At 41.3% G+C, this 18,548-nt stretch overlaps 1 protein-coding gene across 1 annotated transcript in view; it reads right to left on the bottom strand.

The window, feature by feature from the left end:
• Positions 1-18,548, bottom strand: part of TMX4 (thioredoxin related transmembrane protein 4) — a 60,306-nt gene that overhangs the window by 14,093 nt on the left and 27,665 nt on the right. The window contains exons 4-6 of the mRNA XM_005904304.3: positions 17,510-17,638; positions 9,822-9,867; positions 2,227-2,328 (exon numbers count right to left, since the gene is read on the bottom strand). Of these exons, the coding sequence (XP_005904366.2) occupies positions 2,227-2,328; positions 9,822-9,867; positions 17,510-17,638 (277 nt within the window). The remainder of the gene's footprint in view (positions 1-2,226; positions 2,329-9,821; positions 9,868-17,509; positions 17,639-18,548) is intronic.

Raw genomic sequence — 18,548 nt, 5'->3', positions numbered from 1 at the left:
AACTCGATGGACGTGAGTTTGAGTAAACTCCAGGAGTTGGTGATGGACCGGGAGGCCTGGCGTTCTGCAATCCATGGGGTTGCAAAGAGTCGGACATGACTGAGCAACTGAACTGAACTGATGACTCACAGAAGGAAGGAGACCCTATGAGGTCATGGAGATCAAGCTTCACATGATGACACCCACGCCTTGCTTTCAGTCCCCAGTTAAAGGCAAAGGTGATAGGGATCAGTGAACCTGAGACCTCACTGAAGGCAAAGCTTCTAGCTGTTGTGTCACTTTCAACACACATTAGAGGTACAGAAAATGCACGCTGAGCAGAGATACACGCTAGCTGTTTTACGGAAATGTATTAATAGAAAACGTATGAGTCTATTACTGCTTTGGAATTATTATTTCCTTAAATAACGTTCTCTTCCCAACTTCTTTAAAGGAACAGTATCACTTGGTCACTTGAATAGTCTAGAATCAACTCCCTTCTTCAGATCAAGTCTCTAATAACCTTCCTACACTGATAATTTGACTCAGTTTCCAAATAAACTTAGGGCCCAGATAGGCCTGACTTTTTCAACTTAAAGTCAACCTCAAAAATAAAATTCTAAACTATTTATGTGAGAAGAGTTTTCAATGTTTGGGCTTCCCTGGTGGCTCAGACAGTAAGCATCTGCCTATAACGCAGGAGGACCTGGGTTCAATCCCTGGGTTGGGAAGGTCTCCTGGAGAAGGAAATGGCAACCCACTCCAATATTCTTGCCTGGAAAATCCTATGGACGGAGGAGCTTGGTAGGCTACAGTCTTTGGGGACACAGAGTCGGACACCACTGAGCGACTTCACTTTCACTTCCAATAGGCCCATACTCAACTACATCCAGAATAACTCCATCTCAGAATCACCCAGGATCTCATATTGTTTCTCCTACAGAAGCCACACACTCATGCAGCTCCAGAGTAGACAGCAGATGGGAGAAATACATTGATATCCACAAAGTTATATCCAAAGTCAAATTATTTTAGGCCAGAGGACTAAGGACACGTTAATTAGCAATAAGATCAATACAGCAGAATGGAACATACCCAGGACTACTGAATTACCCAGGACCACTTAAGTTCTATCCCTATCCATGAAGTTAACATCAGCAGTCAAATGACAAATACAAACCATATATGAGGTAAGCATACTCATGGCAAAATAAAAGCAAGCCTTCCTGGCACCCTGGAATATGACTTTGTAGCACCAAGTTATGGCTTGCTATAAAGGTGACTGCTAACATTTTCCTTAAGTTTATTTTTTAAAAGACTGTGAAAAGAGCTGAAATACATTACAAAATGTAAGGACAGACTCTAACAAACTTACCTAAAGGGTGATCCTTTTTCTATAAATTTTTAGTCATCAATTATTCCTATCTATAATATAGTGTTTAAGAGCTATGTGATTAGTATATAGTATAATAACTTCTATGAACTTCTCAAGTTTAAAGCTCAAATTGATCAAGAGTAGGTAAAGAAAAAGATTTCAAAAATATATAACCAAGAGAAAAACACACTTAAGCATTTACATTTCCCACATAATTAAGTATAAAGTATAAAATTATTCCAAGCCCTATCTAAAACTCTAGGAAGAAAGTATACAGATACCTAATGGATAGGGATTTTCAAATCCAAAGAAGACATAGTGATATGGTTTACATCTCATTTTTTCATGTAACAATGATTGTGATTTTTTTTTTAAATCCACATTATCTTACAAAATCTACCTTGGGAAAACTGGAGTATAATAAGCTGGTTACATTTAGATTTTCAATTTGAGGATACAAATAGGAAAAATCATCTTGCTCATCCAAGGAACAAATTCACAGCTTTGGCCTTATCACAACAGTGTTCTAATCAAGTAGGCAATGTGTGAATTCACAGCTGACTCAGTTGTCTTGGAAACTAACTTATCAACTCAAGTTACGTCTCTATTTCTCTCTTCAACACTGCCTATATTTTGGGTGGCACATATCTTCAGAATATTTAAGAGAGGGGATTGGGGGATAATAATTTAATGAATTTTCCACTATATCTCAAATTTCCATTGAAAGTAGTATCATACAAGCAAATGTTATTTAACTGCTTAGATTATACACAAAATGATGTTTGTTTATGTGCTTTTTCTTTCTTGGCTGCTTTCTAGTTTTGCATGAAACCAACTGGCTTTAAAGACAAGAGATTCACGTTATCTCTTACCAGACCCATGAGAAGGCCAAAAATCAAGGTGGCTATCACAAAGAAGAAGTAAGAACACCAAGCAGGAACTCCAAGGGTCACTGTGAAATAGTTGTGAAGATGCTGTAAACAGAAGAAAAAAGTAAAAAAAAAAAAAAAAAAAAACATATTTATAAAGAGAACTAAAAATGTTTGAATCTCTTTACCACTTTACTCATGTCTACAGTTCTATTTATATGAGCTCCCACAAAGATTATGCATCTATATTATTTTTCAAAAGCAAGTCAGATTTTATAACACTGAGAATCTGAGAGTAAAAATCAAGGTCGTATCTAGTAAGAGTTATACTTCTTTGAAGTTCATGACCAAACAGAACTCTGGTAGGATTGTTTATCCTTCTTCCATCATGAGATTTTTTTTTTTTGGTCACTATCCCCTAACAACTTATATACCTTAATGATTACTAATATGATATCCATAAAAAATTAAACTTTTTTTTTAATTGGGCCTTAATCAATTTTTAAGTAGAACTAAATTACTACTTATGGAACATCAACCATTTAAATGTTTCCATACTTTCCTTTTCTAGTCATATTCTTATTGCTCGACACCCAGCGATCCTTTACAAATTTCCTAATCACCATAAAATTGACATTTTTCATTTAATTCATTATGAGCAAATAAGATATCATCAGCCTTTGAAGAAAGTGCACATTCCTTCTTGTTTACTATCCCCTGGGACTCTATTTTTCACTCGAACAGTAAAAAATGAGTGAGGAGATACGATCTGAGCTAGAAGTATCACATGCTAAATCATACAGTTATTACAGATAGGAACTTGCTAGTGTGGAATCAAAGCCCATTTAGACATGGACTTGAAGGATCCATGTTGCCTCATGACGGCTTTATAATCATCTATTTTAGGCCCTTTTAGCTTCAAAAAAATTCACTAAAAAGCCAATAGTTTTATGATATTTTTATGTCTATAGATAGTTTATCTACAAAATTACTGGGCACAGAATGAAATGGCTCCAAACTAAATGCCACCAGCAAACAGAAATAATGACTGAATGACTTGCTCAGAACTGATGAGGTTAATGAAAACTAGTCCAAGATTTTATTTAAATAGTTCTCAAAACTGAAGTCACTCAAGTATCTCCCATTGGCTTCTCGTTTGTAACTGTCAATACAATTAGATAATATATCTGCTTCTGGCTTAATTTTGAATAAACAAAACAGATTGTTAACTGATCTAGAATAGTCTGAGATCTCTTCTCTCCAATTGTTTATTCAGCAATAGAGACACATCTAAAGACTCCTCAAGTTTTTAAATACTGACACATGTAATTAAAGTGTTCAATAAATACTTATTGAATAAATAAAATACACTAGCAAATCCTTAAACTATTCACAGGAATGCACACAACTCCTGACTTATAAAACTGTCATCCGTCTTCTGTTGATGGCACTGGTCATTGCTCTATCTTCAGCCAGGGCAACTATCTAAGAATAGTACTCTGCAGCCCAAGTAGGCAAAAGAGATATTTAGGATATAAAAGGTTGTTTTGCTCAAACTCTGTTCAGTGGAAGTTTTAAGATGCATTGTACAGTTCTCTAGGAAATTTGGCATATTGAACATAGCTTATTTATGCTTGTCTTGATTATTCAATGTCATCATCAAAATTAAACTCTGAAATGGGCCAAGGAATTAGAAGACATGGAAAGCCAGTGTGCATATGTGCTGACCCATGGACATATGAATTCTGTAACTTGCTTTATAAGTAGTATCTGCCCATATAGTTGGAATGAATAACAACACATCCAGTTATAAGTCCATCTGGACAGTGTCTTAAGCCCTTTTGCAAAATAAATGATTTAAGAAATGCTTAAGAAATTTTTTAAGTTATTTTCTAGAATTCAGTAAATGATGTGCCTTTGAATCACTGCATTAAGTCATATTCTCAGTGCATTCAAAAACATCCTCTTACAGATTCCACTTCAATTTTCTTGTACTGTCATACTCTAAGGAATTTGCTTGAGCTTCTTAGAGAAACTCTGCCATCTTGTGGTCTTTTTAGGTGATTACTAAAAAATTACTAAAGCCTCATTAATCAAGTTGTGTTTTCAAAACTGTAGCCACAAATCTTTATCGTATACTTTGTCTGAGTCCACAACAGTTTCAGAATACCTTTAAGACTATTAGGGTTCCTGTACTAGGCACATGAAGTTTTCTGTATACATGTTTCCAAGCAATAACTGATTAAAACCGACCTATTTCAGTTTTAGATTTCTGTGTTTCTTTGCCAGGCAAAGTAACTCTTCACTTGTGGAAAATATTGACCCGAGGTCAATATTATATGTGCTCATTACAAGGAAGCATCATATTATTTCCTTAAAATGCATGCAAATGTCACCTGCTGGGCCCAATACCTTATAATATTATATTTTTGTAATAAGTGACTGAATTAAAGCTAATTTTTAGCTATGAACAGATCTGAATGAGAGGACTACATGAAGACACTGTTTACAGCAGAAAAAAAGGAGGACATTCCAACCAGTGGTCAGATGGATTTGAGGAATGGAGCCAGGATAATGTGTCCAAGGTTCAGAGGTGGAGCTTTTTATAAGATTCACTCAAAACATAACAGAAAGGTTGAAAGTTGAAAAAAACAATTCCAGGTAGGCACTAACCAGAAAGAAAAAATTACAGTATTAATATTAGGAAAAAATGACCTTATAGAATGTAAATCCAATTGCTATGTGTCAAATTTTGCAATTTCTTATAAAATTAAACTTTTTGTTCTTTTAAAAAAAATCTGGAAAGTCCAAATATACATATATATACCATATATACTGTACTTCTCAGTCACTAATAAGAATATATTAACTGGTTATTCAGAGATGGATCATGTTCTGCTCTTCAAACAGCCTTTTCTCTGCAGTCCAATGCATTCACACAGAATCCATCCATGCTGCCCAAGGCTGTGCCCTGTGCCTACAGAGGTAAAACATCAACTCCTGGCCTTCATGTGCTCCAAATGTCACACACAGAAATCATTTGCATAACATAATGAAAAATGGCAACTCCTTGTTATCACTCAAACTATAAGTTCAGTTCAGTTCAGTTCAGTTCTGTCGCTCAGTCGTGTCCGACTCTTTGCAACCCCACGAATTGCAGCACACCAGGCCTCCCTGTCCATCACCAACTCCGGAGTTCACTCAGACTCACGTCTATCGAGTCGGTGATGCCATCCAGCCACCTCATCCTCTGTCGTCCCCTTCTCCTCCTGCCTCCAGTCCCTCCCAGCATCAGGGTCTTTTCCAATGAGTCAATTCTTCGCATGAGGTGGCCAAAATGCTGGAGTTTAAGCTTTAGCATCAGTCCTTCCAAAGAACACCCAGGACTGATCTCCTTTAGAATGGACCGGTTGGATCTCCTTGCAGTCTAAAAAGGGACTCTCAAGAGTCTCCTCAAGCTGTCAGAAGTTTGAACAATTATTTATTTTCCCTGGTACTGTCTTTGAAAAGAAAACTACTTTATAACAATGTGTGAGGGTCACAATTAACTTCCATCTAATCTCTTTTTAAGGCTTCCCTGATAGTTCAGTTGGTAAAGAATTCTCCTGCAATGCAGGAGACCTCAGTTTGATTCCTGGGTCAGGACAATCCACTGGAGAAGGGGTTCCAGTATTCTTGGGCTTCTCATGTGGCTCAGCTGTTAAAGAATCCTCCTGCAATGCTGGAGACCTGGGTTCGATCCCTTGGTTGGGAAGATCCCCTGGAGAAGGGAAAGGCTACCCACGCCAGTATTCTACAGTCCGTGAGATTGCTAAGAGTCAGACATGACTGAGCAAATTTCCCAATCTCTTCTTAACCCTCAGAACAAATTCTCTCCTGACCTGCAGTTGTAACAGATTCTTTGCTAAGCTTTTGGAGATTCCTGACACCTATTATAATTATCCTGTTGGTTTAGAGAGTATATGTCTTAAGGTTTTCAGATAGCTATCAAAATATATGACTCCTAAATATATTTAGTGTCAAAATATTGCAATAGGCTGAATCCTTACTCTCAGTTCCTGGTTTGCAATGCAAAATTCTCAACCTTTGAATAAACTTCTCACCAATAAAAGAAAATATCAGAAGAAAACCAAATGAAACTGAAACTATATGAAAAGAAGACAAATGCTAGTTATTTTTTAATATGATATACTGCTGCTGCTGCTAAGTCGCTTCAGTCGTGTCCGACTCTGTGCGACCCCATAGATGGCGGCCCACCAGGCTCCCCCGTCCCTGGGATTCTCCAGGCAAGAACACTGGAGTGGGTTGCCATTTCCTTCTCCAAAGCATGAAAGGGAAAAGTGAAAGTGGAGTTGCTCAGTAGTGTCCGACTCTTCGCGACCCCATGGTCTGCAGCCTACCAGGCTCCTCCGTCCATGGGATTTTCCAGGCAAGAGTACTGGAGTGGGGTGCCATTGCCTTCTCCAAATATGATATACAAATGTCAAAAAAAGACAATTAACAGAATTTAAACAAAAAAGATTAAGTTCAAGTCACCAATTTATTTTCTGTTGCTAAAAAAAAAAAAAAAAAACCTAAAGTAGGTATATCTCAAAAAGCAAAAACTATAATACAACTGAAAAACTGAGATATAAAAGTTCTTTTTAAATTTCTCCAAATATATACTAATATGCACAAAAAGCAGAGCTTTCATGAGCTTCATGAACTGTTGTTGTTCAGTCACTCAGTCGTGTCCGACTCTCTGCGAACCCATGGGACTGTAGCACACCAGGCTTCTGTGTCTTTAACAACGTCCTACAGCTTGCTCAAACTCATGTCCATTGAGTTTGTAATGCCATCTCATCCTCTGTCATCCACTTCTCCTCATGCTTTCAAACTTCCCCAGCAGCAGGGTCTTTTATAATGAATCGGCTCTTCGCATCAGGTGGCCAAAGTATTGGATATTCACCTTCAGCATGAGTTCTTCTAATGAACACCCAGGACTGATCTCCTTTAGGATGGACTGGTTGGATCTCCTTGCAGTCCAAGAGACTCTCAAGAGTCTTTTCCAACAGCACTGTTCAAAAGCATAAATTCTTCAGCACTCAGCTTTCTTTATAGTCCAACTCTCACATCTATACATGACTTTGTATGGAAATACCATAGCTTTGACTAAACAGACCTTTGTTGGCAAAGTAATGCCTCTCCTTTTTAATATGCTAAGCTGGTCATAGCTTTTCTTCCAAGGAGCAAGCGTCTTTTAATTTCATGGCTGCAATCACCATCTGTAGTGATTTTGTACTTGTTTCTATTGTTTCCCTATTTGCCATGAAGTGATGGGACCAGGTGCCATGATCTTCATTTTTTTCAATGTTAAGTTTTAAGCCGGCTTTTTCACTCTCCTCTTTCTCCTTCATCAAGAGGCTCTTTAGTTCCTCTTTGCTTTCTGCCAAAAGGGTGACATCATGTGCATATCTGAGGTTATTGATATTTATCCTGGCAATCTTGATTCTAGCTTGTGCTTCATTCAGCCTGGCATTTTGCATGATGTACTCTGCATATAAATTAAAGAAGCAGGGTGACAATATACAGCCTTGATGTACTCCTTTCCCAATTCGGAACCACTCTGTTGTTCCATGTCTGGATTTAACTGTTGCTTCTTGACCTACATACAGATTTCTTAGCAGGCAGGTAAGGTGATTTGGTATTCCCATCTCTTTAAGAATTTTCCCCAGTTTGCTGTGATCATACAGTTCAGGGCTTTAGCACACTCAGTGAAGCAGATGTTTTTATGGAACTCTCTCGCTTTTTCTATGACACAATGGATGTTAGCAATTTGTTCTCTTGTTCTTCTGCCTTTTCTAAATCCAGCTTGAACATCTGGAAATTCTCGGTTCACGTACCGTTGAAGCCTGGCTTGGAGAATTTTGAGCATTACTTTGCTAGCATGTGAAATGAGTGCAATTGTGCAGTAGTTTGAACATTCTTTGGCACTGCCCTTCTTTGGGATTGGAATGAAAACTGACCTTTTCCAGTCTTGTGGCCACTGCTGAGTTTTCCAAATTTGCTGACATATTGAGTGTAGCACTTTCACAGCATCATCTTTTAGGATTTGAAATAGCTCATCTTGAATTCCATCACCTCCACTAGTTTTGTTCGCAGTGATGCTTCTTCCTAAGTTCCACTTGACTTTGCAATCCAGGATGTCTGGCTATAGGTGAGTGATCATACCATCATGGTTATCTGGGTCATTAAGATCTTTTTTGTATAGTTCTTCTGTGTATTCTTGCCATGTCTTGTTAATATTTCCTTGAATATTAAGTTCCAAAATGACAAATGATGTATAATCATAACTTAGAAAAGACAAATAAAGGGAGGTAATCAGATCTAAAGATCTTCTGAAATACTTTAAAAATATATACTTAATTCCCTGACAATTTTGTCAAATCTGGCAGGATTTAGATCATCCTACATGTAGAGAGGAGCAAAGGTTACGTGATACATTCAGTATTATATAAAAGTTCAGCATTTTAACCATAATAACAGTTCTAAGTTACTGAGAAGACTCAGTAAAATGATATAATCACACATAGCAGCTTCCCAGGTGGCGCTAGTGGTAAAGAACCCGCCTGCCAATGCAGGGGACGTGAGACATGGGTTCGATCCCTGGGTCAGGAAGATCCCCTGGAGGAGGAAATGGAACCCCACTCCAGTATTCTTGCTGGAAGAATCCCATGGAAAGAGAAGCCTGGTGGACTGCTATAGTACATGGGGTCACAAAAAGTCAGACTGTCTGAGCCACATAAAAGGGGCTTGCAAATTTTTCCTTAAAGGGCTACATCATGAATATTTAGGTTTGTGGGCCATATGATCTCTGTCACAACAACTCATCTCTATCACTGTACTGTGAAAGCAGTCACAGAAAATAGGTAATAAGTGAATGTGACTATGTTCCAACAAGACATTATTAAACAAAACAGGCAGCCCAGCCCGCTCACAAGCTGAAGTCTGCTGATCCCCAACAGATCTTTGATTCGTAGAGAGATCATGACACGGAGAAGGCAATGGCACCCCACTCCAGTACTCTTGCCTGGAAAATCCCATGGACGGAGGAGCCTGGTAGGCTGCAGTCCATGGGGTCGCTAAAGGTCGGACAGGACTGAGCGACTTCACTTTCACTTTTCACTTTCATGCATTGGAGAAGGAAATGGCAACCCACTCCAGTGTTCCTGCCTGGAGAATCCCAGGGACGGGGGAGCCTGGTGAGCTGCCGTCTCTGGAGTCTCACAGAGTCGGACACGACTGAAGTGACTTAGCAGCATGACAATGAGAAATAAGAGCAAGTGAAACCACAGAAGCCCTTTCAGCTTTGACAAAGGGATTCACTACTGATCTATGAAAATATGACTTTGGTCTTTTGGTCCCTGTCCAATTTAAGTCCTTCTACACAAAGACACATTCCCACTATGACTCCAGGTAAGAGTAGTTGTGTGGCTTAAGAAGAAAAGTGAAATTATGAAACCATTTATAAGTATTCATTTTCCTATTATTTAGAAGCTACCTTCTCACTCTTAAAAACCCCTCTGCTGATATAATCATAAAAGGCCTTATTTACTCACCCATATCTTGCCAGAGATGCTAAAAAGCCCAGCCATTCCAGACATCCTAAAAAAAAAATAAAGGTAAGGAGAACCACTGGTGATGGATAGCATAATAAAGAATAAAAACAAAACAAAACAAAACCTCAAGTCACAAGGACTCCTCCTCCACTTTGTGCAAGACATCATGCTCTCTCCTGGATTCTCTTCTGTTCTGACAGAGCTTAGACCCCAGGGCCAGGTTCTGGATTACTCAGGAGTAAACCCAATCAGGTCAGCTGGTCCTTTCTTGCTGCATGGTGCGTGCCTGGCAACATTCCTAACACTGAGCAGCTGCAGGTCTCAGGGGAAAAGTCACACACTCTGCCCTCACGGCCACAAGCTCAGTGGGCACCTGAGAGGGCACCGTCTGGCTAGAATCCTCTAGGCTCATACTAGAGATGGGAGCTCATGTCCTTTCTCTCCCTTCAAACTGTACACACCCTCTCCACCCCGTGCCCTCAGCTAACACACACTCATCTGTCACTGTGCAGCCAGCAGCTGGCAGGTGGCCTTTCTCAGCAGCACGTCTAGCCTGGTGTTCACCTGCATCCAGCTTCTTCTGTTCCAGTGGAGGAAACTATCCCCCCAACCACAGTCCAAACTCTCCACTTGTGCCTTGGATCCCATCCCTTCTGTCTTGCTAATGACTTGGTTTTTCCTTTCACCCCATTTTCTGCATCAGCAATTGCTCCCTCTCTGATGGACCATTTCACTGCATGAAAACACGTTCTACTCTCACTCATCTTCTGAAAGGAGCATCACTGGACCGCAGATGGCCTCCAACTCAGCTTCTCAATCTCCAAAGAGGTGCCTACACCTGCTGCTCGTTCTTCCTTGCCTTACCTTTAACCCACTCAGATCCGGCTTCTGTCCTCACTGCTGCACTCCCTGACTCCCTGTTAAGGCCACAATGACATCACATCCCATCACTCAATGTCCTGTCTCAGACTTCATCTCCCCTAACCCCTTGTAGACATGAGACACGAGGGACTACTCTCTCCTTCGTGCACCTTCTACTTGCCTTTCAGGAAATCGCACACCCCTGCCTGCCCTCCTGCCTCCCTGGCACTCATTTCCAATTTTCTTTTGCTGACTCCTTCTCTACTCAGCTTCTTACCTCTGGACTGTCTTGTGGCTCAGCCCCAAGCACTTTTCTTTTTCTCTCTCTCCAGGTGACCCCCTTCCTTCTAAAACTTAAAATACCATCTATATGCCTTTTGTGTTCCTGAATTCTCCATGGAGACCTATCTTCATGCATCCAAACTGGAAGCTCTACAAAGAAGTCTGCATCTCAAACTTAATATGCCCAATGCTGAACCCCTGATTTTCTTTTGCTCAAACCAGTAACTGGTACCAAGACCATCAAGTTCTCAAACCAAAAACCCAGGAGTTGAGTTGTGTGTGTGTGTGCATATTTGGCGTATGTGTCTGTTTGTGTATGGATCTTCCCTTTCCTTCACCTTAGTGGAGTCTACCTTTAAAACCTATTTTATTTTTTAATAGTGAAACAATTATTAAAACATTTAACAACTACATTTATACTATATACAAACCTAAATTTCATTTAAAAGTATCAACTGATAGTGGTGTTGGATTCACATTAGCAATCATTACATGATCAAAGAGACTGCTTTCTTGCGCTTTATTACAAAATTTATTTTTATTAACTACTCAAGTTTCAGAATGCTTTAATTTTTTCCCTAGGTATATTCCTTTCTTTAGGGCTCCTACAGCTTCAAACAATTGTTCCTATCTTTAAATTCAGTCCTGTCTGAGTTTAATTCAACATCTATTAACAGACATTGGTTTCAATCTTTTTCTTCTTAGCTATAATTATGATATACAGGGAAACAAAAGCCATCAAAGAAGCCTAACATTTACCAAGTGTCTTTTATTTGGGGCCATGACTAGCACTGAATCTCAGTCTTCAGGAAAGAGCTGGGAAGGTGAGGACTATGATCTCATCTCCATATAGAGACTAAGAAGCCTGAGTGATGCTAAGTCACTTGGTTAGTGATTGAGACAGACCTCTCCACTGGAAGGTGGTTTTCACTTGATAATGGCTAGGTCATTTGTGGGGTGATATGTTGGCACCATGTGAATGCCCCATTACTCCACAAACTTCTAAGAGTTTTAAATCCATAATGTCAAAAGCCCTGGTCTGCCATGAGGCTACTCTTACACATCCAATCCACACAGTTCCTATAACACTTAACTGGAAAACTGTGCTTATACTCAGTATTCAGAAGGCATCTGAAGTTGTATGGCATTTAACTTTAAAAGCTTTAAAGGCCTGTTCAGCAGTCATTTGTTAACAGCAGAACTGTAATTTTATTAGCAGGAGCTTGTTCAGCTGGTAAAGAATCTGCCTGCAATGCAGGAGACCTGGGTTCAATTCCTGGTTTGGGAAGATCCCCTGGAGAAGGGGATTCCATAGATGAAGGAGCCTGGTAGGCTACAGTCCATGGGATCACAAAGAGTTAGACACGACTGAGCAACTTCACTGGTTCCTAGAAAAGGGAAGGGATACCCACTCCAGTATTCTGGCCTGGAAAATTCCATGGACTGTACAGTACATGGGGCCACAAACAGACACGACAGAGACTTTCATTTCACTTCACTTCCAAATCTGTAGTTCAGTGGTTCCCAACTTTGGCTGCTTCTCAGAAACATCTGAGGCTTCCCTGGTGGCTCAGACGGTAAAGAATCTGCCTGCAATGCAGGAGACCTAGGTTCGATCCCTGGGTTGAGAAGATCCCCTGGAGAAGGGAACGGCTTACCCACTCCAGTATTTTGGCCTAGAGAATTCCAGGGACAGAAGAACCTGGCAGGCTATATAGCCCGTGGGGTTGCAATCAACTGAGTGACTTTCACAGAAACACCTGAGGCTGCTTGACCAGTATCAGCACAGTCTCTAGGACAGTAGCCATGTGTGGGTAGTTTTCAAAAGTCCACAGGTAATTCCCCTGGGCAAGTGAGAATGCAAATCACTGCTTTCAATCATCGCAATTGCAATTCTTACCATTTCAAAAGGCTTCCCAGGTGGCACTAGTAATAAAGAACCAGCCTGCCAAGCAGGAGACATAAAAGACACAGGTTTGATCCCTGGGTTGAGAAGATCCCCTGGAGGAGGGCACAGCAACCCACTCCAGTATTTTTGCCTGGAGAATCCCATGGACAGAGGAGGCTGGTGGCTACAGTCCATAGCATTGTAAAGACCGGGACATGACTGAAGTGACTTAGCACGCGCGCACACACGCACACCATTTCAAATTCAGAGAGGTAGAGTTTTGGCGAATCAATAAGCTGACTTTACAGTTTTCTGAAAATGTGAAGAAAGTGCAACACTGTCAGTTTTCACTAGAAAACTAGTGCTCTTGATACTCATGCCTCCTTAAGAAGAACCCAACATCACAGATGTAAGCCACACTGTATGATTTCTGGGAAATCAGGTCCACAATAGGGTATATTTTCTGCCCAGTTCTCAAAGAGATCACACTAATATTTTATAAGTGAATAAGAAGGCCCCAGACCTGGAATCCATGACTAAGAAATAAAGCTGATTAGTTTATGGAGGGAGCAGAGACAGCTCTAATTTGGCCTACAGGGTCTAAAACTGGTCTTAAGTAAATTTCCCTCAGAGAGCAAACTGACATCATCATGAAACACTAATGATACTCAGTTCAAATATATCCCTACACCATTTTTTTTCCAACTGGAAATTTACTCCATTTTCCAAACTATACAAATGTAAAAGTTTCAAATAAAAGCCCAAGCATTAGTCATGCCCATCTTTCTGGCCAATGTCCAACAAATATCTTTACAATAGTTGGGCATTTCAAAACCATACCACAAGGGTATGTTAACTAGAATTATGTAAGACTCACTCCTTTAACTAGTCCTGTGTTCTGCAGGTTCAGCAGGGAGGACTCTCGCCCAGCTGGCAGGTCAGGTGCAAGAGTCAACACTCTGCACCCCAGACCTACTGATGACCGTCCCTGAGGCTGAGACATGAGGCTGAGGTGAGAGGTGGGAGCAGACAAGGGCAGGGGCAGGGAAGTCTAGTTTGTTATAATAATGACAGTGAACTCATGACAGTGGGGCTGCTCATGTGAACCATTTCAGTCTCAGCAAGATTATAAACCCAGGAGTCTACCTGTGGGCCTGAGTGGGCAGCAGCTGGAAAGTGAGAGTGCCCTGGATCCCTCTCCACTCTTCTGCTCACAGCTCCCCACCCTAGCAGGGCCATCACGAGGCAGGGTGGTGGGGAGACACTGGATCCAAGGGTTCAGAGTGGCAGGGACGCTGGGAGGGCACTGGAGCAGCACAGGGAGGCTCTGGGTAAGGAGTGAAAATGCAGAAGAGCCTCACAGGTGCTCTGACAAGAAGCTGTCAGAGGTCTCTAGGCCAAACCACAGGTACAAAGCCCTGAGCAAGGGAAGCTGAGCCCTGAACACAGTCAGAGTGAAGACTAAAACCACTTAATCCCTCCATCCGAGAAAAGTCACTGTCTCTTCAGCCTCCATGACTAAGAAGGAGGCCCAGGATGTTACTGGATTCTCGGTACTGGAAAAAGAAATGCACGCCTTCCTTGTTAAATGCATGCCTTTCCAGTCAGAGAACGAAGCACACACGGGTGTGGGGCTTGCTCCTGGTATCTCAGTTTTGCAGGAAGGGCAGCAGCTGTTCTGTGGGGAATCTCCCTCACTTCACCACCTGAAGCAAAGTTGCAACAGGGCAACAGGGCCTCCATTAAGAGGCTCCCCTAACGCCTGAGGAAGTTCTCCTAAGGGCCACCAGTGCTGTGCAACAGAGTACTGCCACTGTTAAACTCAGCACCCACTCTGCACTACCACCAGCAATGGCCCTGCTCAGCAAGCAGAACACAAAGCCACTCTCACTGCGATAGGACGAGGCCAATCTGCATTACTGCCTTCAACCATGTCCCTGAGGAGGAAGCTAGAATCCTATTTCAGTCTAGTATTAATATCTATTATAACCCACTCTAAGCAGCTTAGAGCAACATCTAATCTTTGTTGTCATCACCAATAATCACAGGAAGAACTGATGGAGAAAAGCCACTCCCACTCCACGAGAGAGGCCACGCCCTTCCACCTGCAACCCACAGGGGCACAGGGCACTTCAGCTAGGTTTCGCAGCCCTCATTCCACTGGCGTGAGTAGGGTCAGATTGCATAATAATAGGGTACTATATTTACGATTTTTAAAAAGAGTTCTTACCTTTTATAGACACATACCAAAATATAATAAAATGACATACTTGGTATTTGTTTCAAAACAATTGATAAAACAAGCTATAATTTGATGGTCATAATAGGTGTGTGATATGTACACGGAGGTTTACTATACTATTTTCTGTATTTTTATGTATATTTGAAAGTTTCTGTAATAAAAAGTGAAAAAAAATTTTGAGTTCTTGTACAAAAATTTGGAACAAAGTGGCTCATACCATTATGATTTTCGTATGATTTATACATTTTACAAGCAAAATAACACACTCCCTTAAAATACTACTGTAATAAGGAGAAAATGCAAATGGATGAATTTCTAAAATTTCCACACATCTACTGCTGCTAAGTCACTTCAGTCATGTCCGACTCTGTGTGACCCCATAGACGGCAGCCCACCGGGCTCTCCTGTCCCTGGGATTCTCCAGGCAAGAACACTGGAGTGGGTTGCCATTTCCTTCTCCAATGCATGAAAGTGAAAAGTGAAAGTGAAGTCGCTCAGTCATGTCCGACTCTTCGAGACCCCATGGACTGCAGCCCACCAGGCTCCTCCATCCATGGGAGTTTCCAGGCTCCCAGTACTGGAGTGGGGTGCCATGTACATCTACTAGTAGCTACAGTTTCCAAATTCAATACATCAGTCCCAAGTTAAAAGACAAACATTTTTAAAGGAATGCCTTAAAACCATACATTTTGCAAGGGATCACCTGCAAGTTTAAGAATTAATTCTAAGTTCTTTGCATCCTCAGAATTCATGAAGTCCCCAAAATCCTGTGGATCAGTCCCTTTTCCAGCTCACTTTCTAACCTTCTGTAGTATGAAACCTGTACATCATCCAGTGACACCTCCAATTAACAGCTGGGTTGCCATGCTACACTTTTCGGCTGAAGGCCCAGATTCCTGTCCAAACACCTTGGGCCACCATGGCTGCTTTTCAGCAAGTTCTGCAAAATACAGTGACTCAAAATTTCCCTCAAAGTTTAGGCGAGCTGGTCTCACGATGACCCCGCGGGGATCCGAGGGGTGGGACACAGAGTGGCAGGGGCCCTGCCATCAGCACAAGCTGGCTTCCAGCATGCGGGACTGAGGTTTAAACCTGTTTTAAATCCACCCATGCTCTGCATTCCCACTGCCTCCAGCCTGGTCCATGCTACCATCCCTGGGCGAGGCCACTCCCCACAGTCCCCTCCAGCCTCTGCTCATGGCCTACACTGCTCACACCCCGGCTTCTCAGCAGCCACAGGCCTGACTGTCTGCCCCTGCCCTCTCTGCCCTCTGTTTATACTGCTCCCCCTTCTCTTTCACTGTGCCTCTAACCCTGGCCACCTGACTCTTCCTCAATACACTGAGCTCTTTCCAATGAGGGGCGTGTGCGAATGCTACCTCCATTCCTGGAACAGTCCTCACCTGCTCCTCACCTGGCCAGGCCCTGCGGCCCTGCAGACCCCATCCGCAGTGATCCCTCAGAGCCAGCTCTCCTAGTACTCATCTAATGGAGGCCCGTGCTCCCACAGTCAAGCCCTGACTTGGTAAGAGTTGTTTTCTGTTTTGTTTTGTGATTCTTTACATCCCTAATTTTTTCATCATCTATCTTACTGTAAGTCACCCTAGGAGACCAGAGGGGTCACATCTGTCATGTTGACTGCTAAACATCTAGCACCAAGAATAGTATCTGCATAAAATCAATGCTCACTGATTTTAAAGAATGAAAATTTGTAGAATGAAACGTCAGAGGTGAGCTGCTTTTAGAATAAGCCATGTATTTCCTATGGATGCTATCAGATCATTTATTCCTAAAATGTAACATGATTTGATCCTATTTAAGCAGGGATACTCCTTATGCTTATATATACCAACATAAAATCAATTACAAATACCACAATTCATTCCAAATGAAAACTGTGATTAAGGTATTATTGCTTGACATTATCTGCCTCACCAAGCATTATATAATTTACCATCATGGCCAAAGGTTACCCCAGCAGTATTCTGCTAAGCAGCCAAAGACACCATAGGTCTTACTCTCCACACAGATAGATACTTTAGCAATTCCTTCATGAACTCTAATTCAAGAAAAAGGTTCTCCTCTACCTTCTCAATAATTTATAAAGAAGGAGGCATGGTAAATAGTGTTCAATACCATATTTAGTAAAGCGAAAAGAGGTGACGGTGCAAAAGTTGGAGGAGAGGTCTCTGTAACCCACCTGAATCTGGATACTAAACCCTAGCATCCTAACAACCAGCTGAAACACACGGGGTCACAAAACCAGAAACACACCATGGGCCAAGCAGAAGCACGTGTCATCTGGGAAATCAGAAGTGAACATGAAAAGAAATGTAGACTTTCAAGGTCTATGGGTTGTTAACTTGAGACTGTCTGTTCTATTAGTAATACTCTGTTATTAAAAAAACAAGTTACGTTAAAGAAGCTGGGGATTTCCAGCCAGTCAGAGGCTCAACAGATTGCCACTTCTTCTCTAAGATATAGTTCTGCAAGTCTTCGTAGACTCCTGGGCCACGGTAACGGCGGAATATCCCATCTTTTGCACTATAAATTATAAAAACAAAAAATAAACCAATTAAAATAACAAGTGTTACAGATAATAAAAACGAAAATAAGTACTGGTTTTACATGTGAACTCCACTCTGAATTTTAACTTCACTCAAATGAAAAAAAAAAAGAAATATTATAGTTAGGCATAAATAAGAAAGCATGCACAAATACTTATTACAAATGAGAAATTCCAAAGCAGAGAGAATTAAACATTTTATTTTATCACTACACAATTTGCAACTGTAAGCAAAGTCCTTGGCAGTGGCTAATCTGACAAGTTACTTTTTATTAATTTTGCTACAAATTATTTCAATTTTTCTCTTACATCAGCAAAACAGCAGTTCTAAAAAACTCTATCCACATTTCCAAATCAATATCATCCAAGTCCCTCCCCTGAAAACTGGGTCTCCCTGGTGGCTCAGTGGTAAAGAATTCTGTCAAGGCAGGAGACCTGGATTTGATCCCTGGGTTGGGAAGATCCCCTGGAGAAGGAAATGGCAACCCACCCCAGTATTCTTGTCTGGAGAATTCCATGGACAGAGGAGGCTGGTGGGCTACAGTCCATGGGGTTGCAAGAGTCGGACATGCCTTAGTGACTAAATAGCAAATGCCTTCAGTCTTCCCTCCCTCTCACCTTCTCTCTAGCTAAGTTTCCTAAGGGAGGAGTCTACATTTTTTCCTCTTACATTAACTCATTCACTACTCCTGCCATCAGGGGTCCTGTTTCCATGACTGCATGGAAACTCATTCACTACTCCTGCCATCAGGGGTCCTGTTTCCATGACTGCATGGAAAATGCTCATACTGGGGGTCTCCAATTACTCTTCAGTGCGGTGTCCCTGGAGCACTCTTCTGCCATTTCTTCTGTGAGTGTCCTGGACTCTGTCCCTTCCTCCCTCCTTTC

The sequence above is a fragment of the Bos mutus genome, chromosome 13 (assembly GCF_027580195.1).
Source record: "Bos mutus isolate GX-2022 chromosome 13, NWIPB_WYAK_1.1, whole genome shotgun sequence".
NCBI lineage: Eukaryota > Metazoa > Chordata > Mammalia > Artiodactyla > Bovidae > Bos > Bos mutus.
This window is presented reverse-complemented; position numbering and strand designations above follow the sequence as displayed.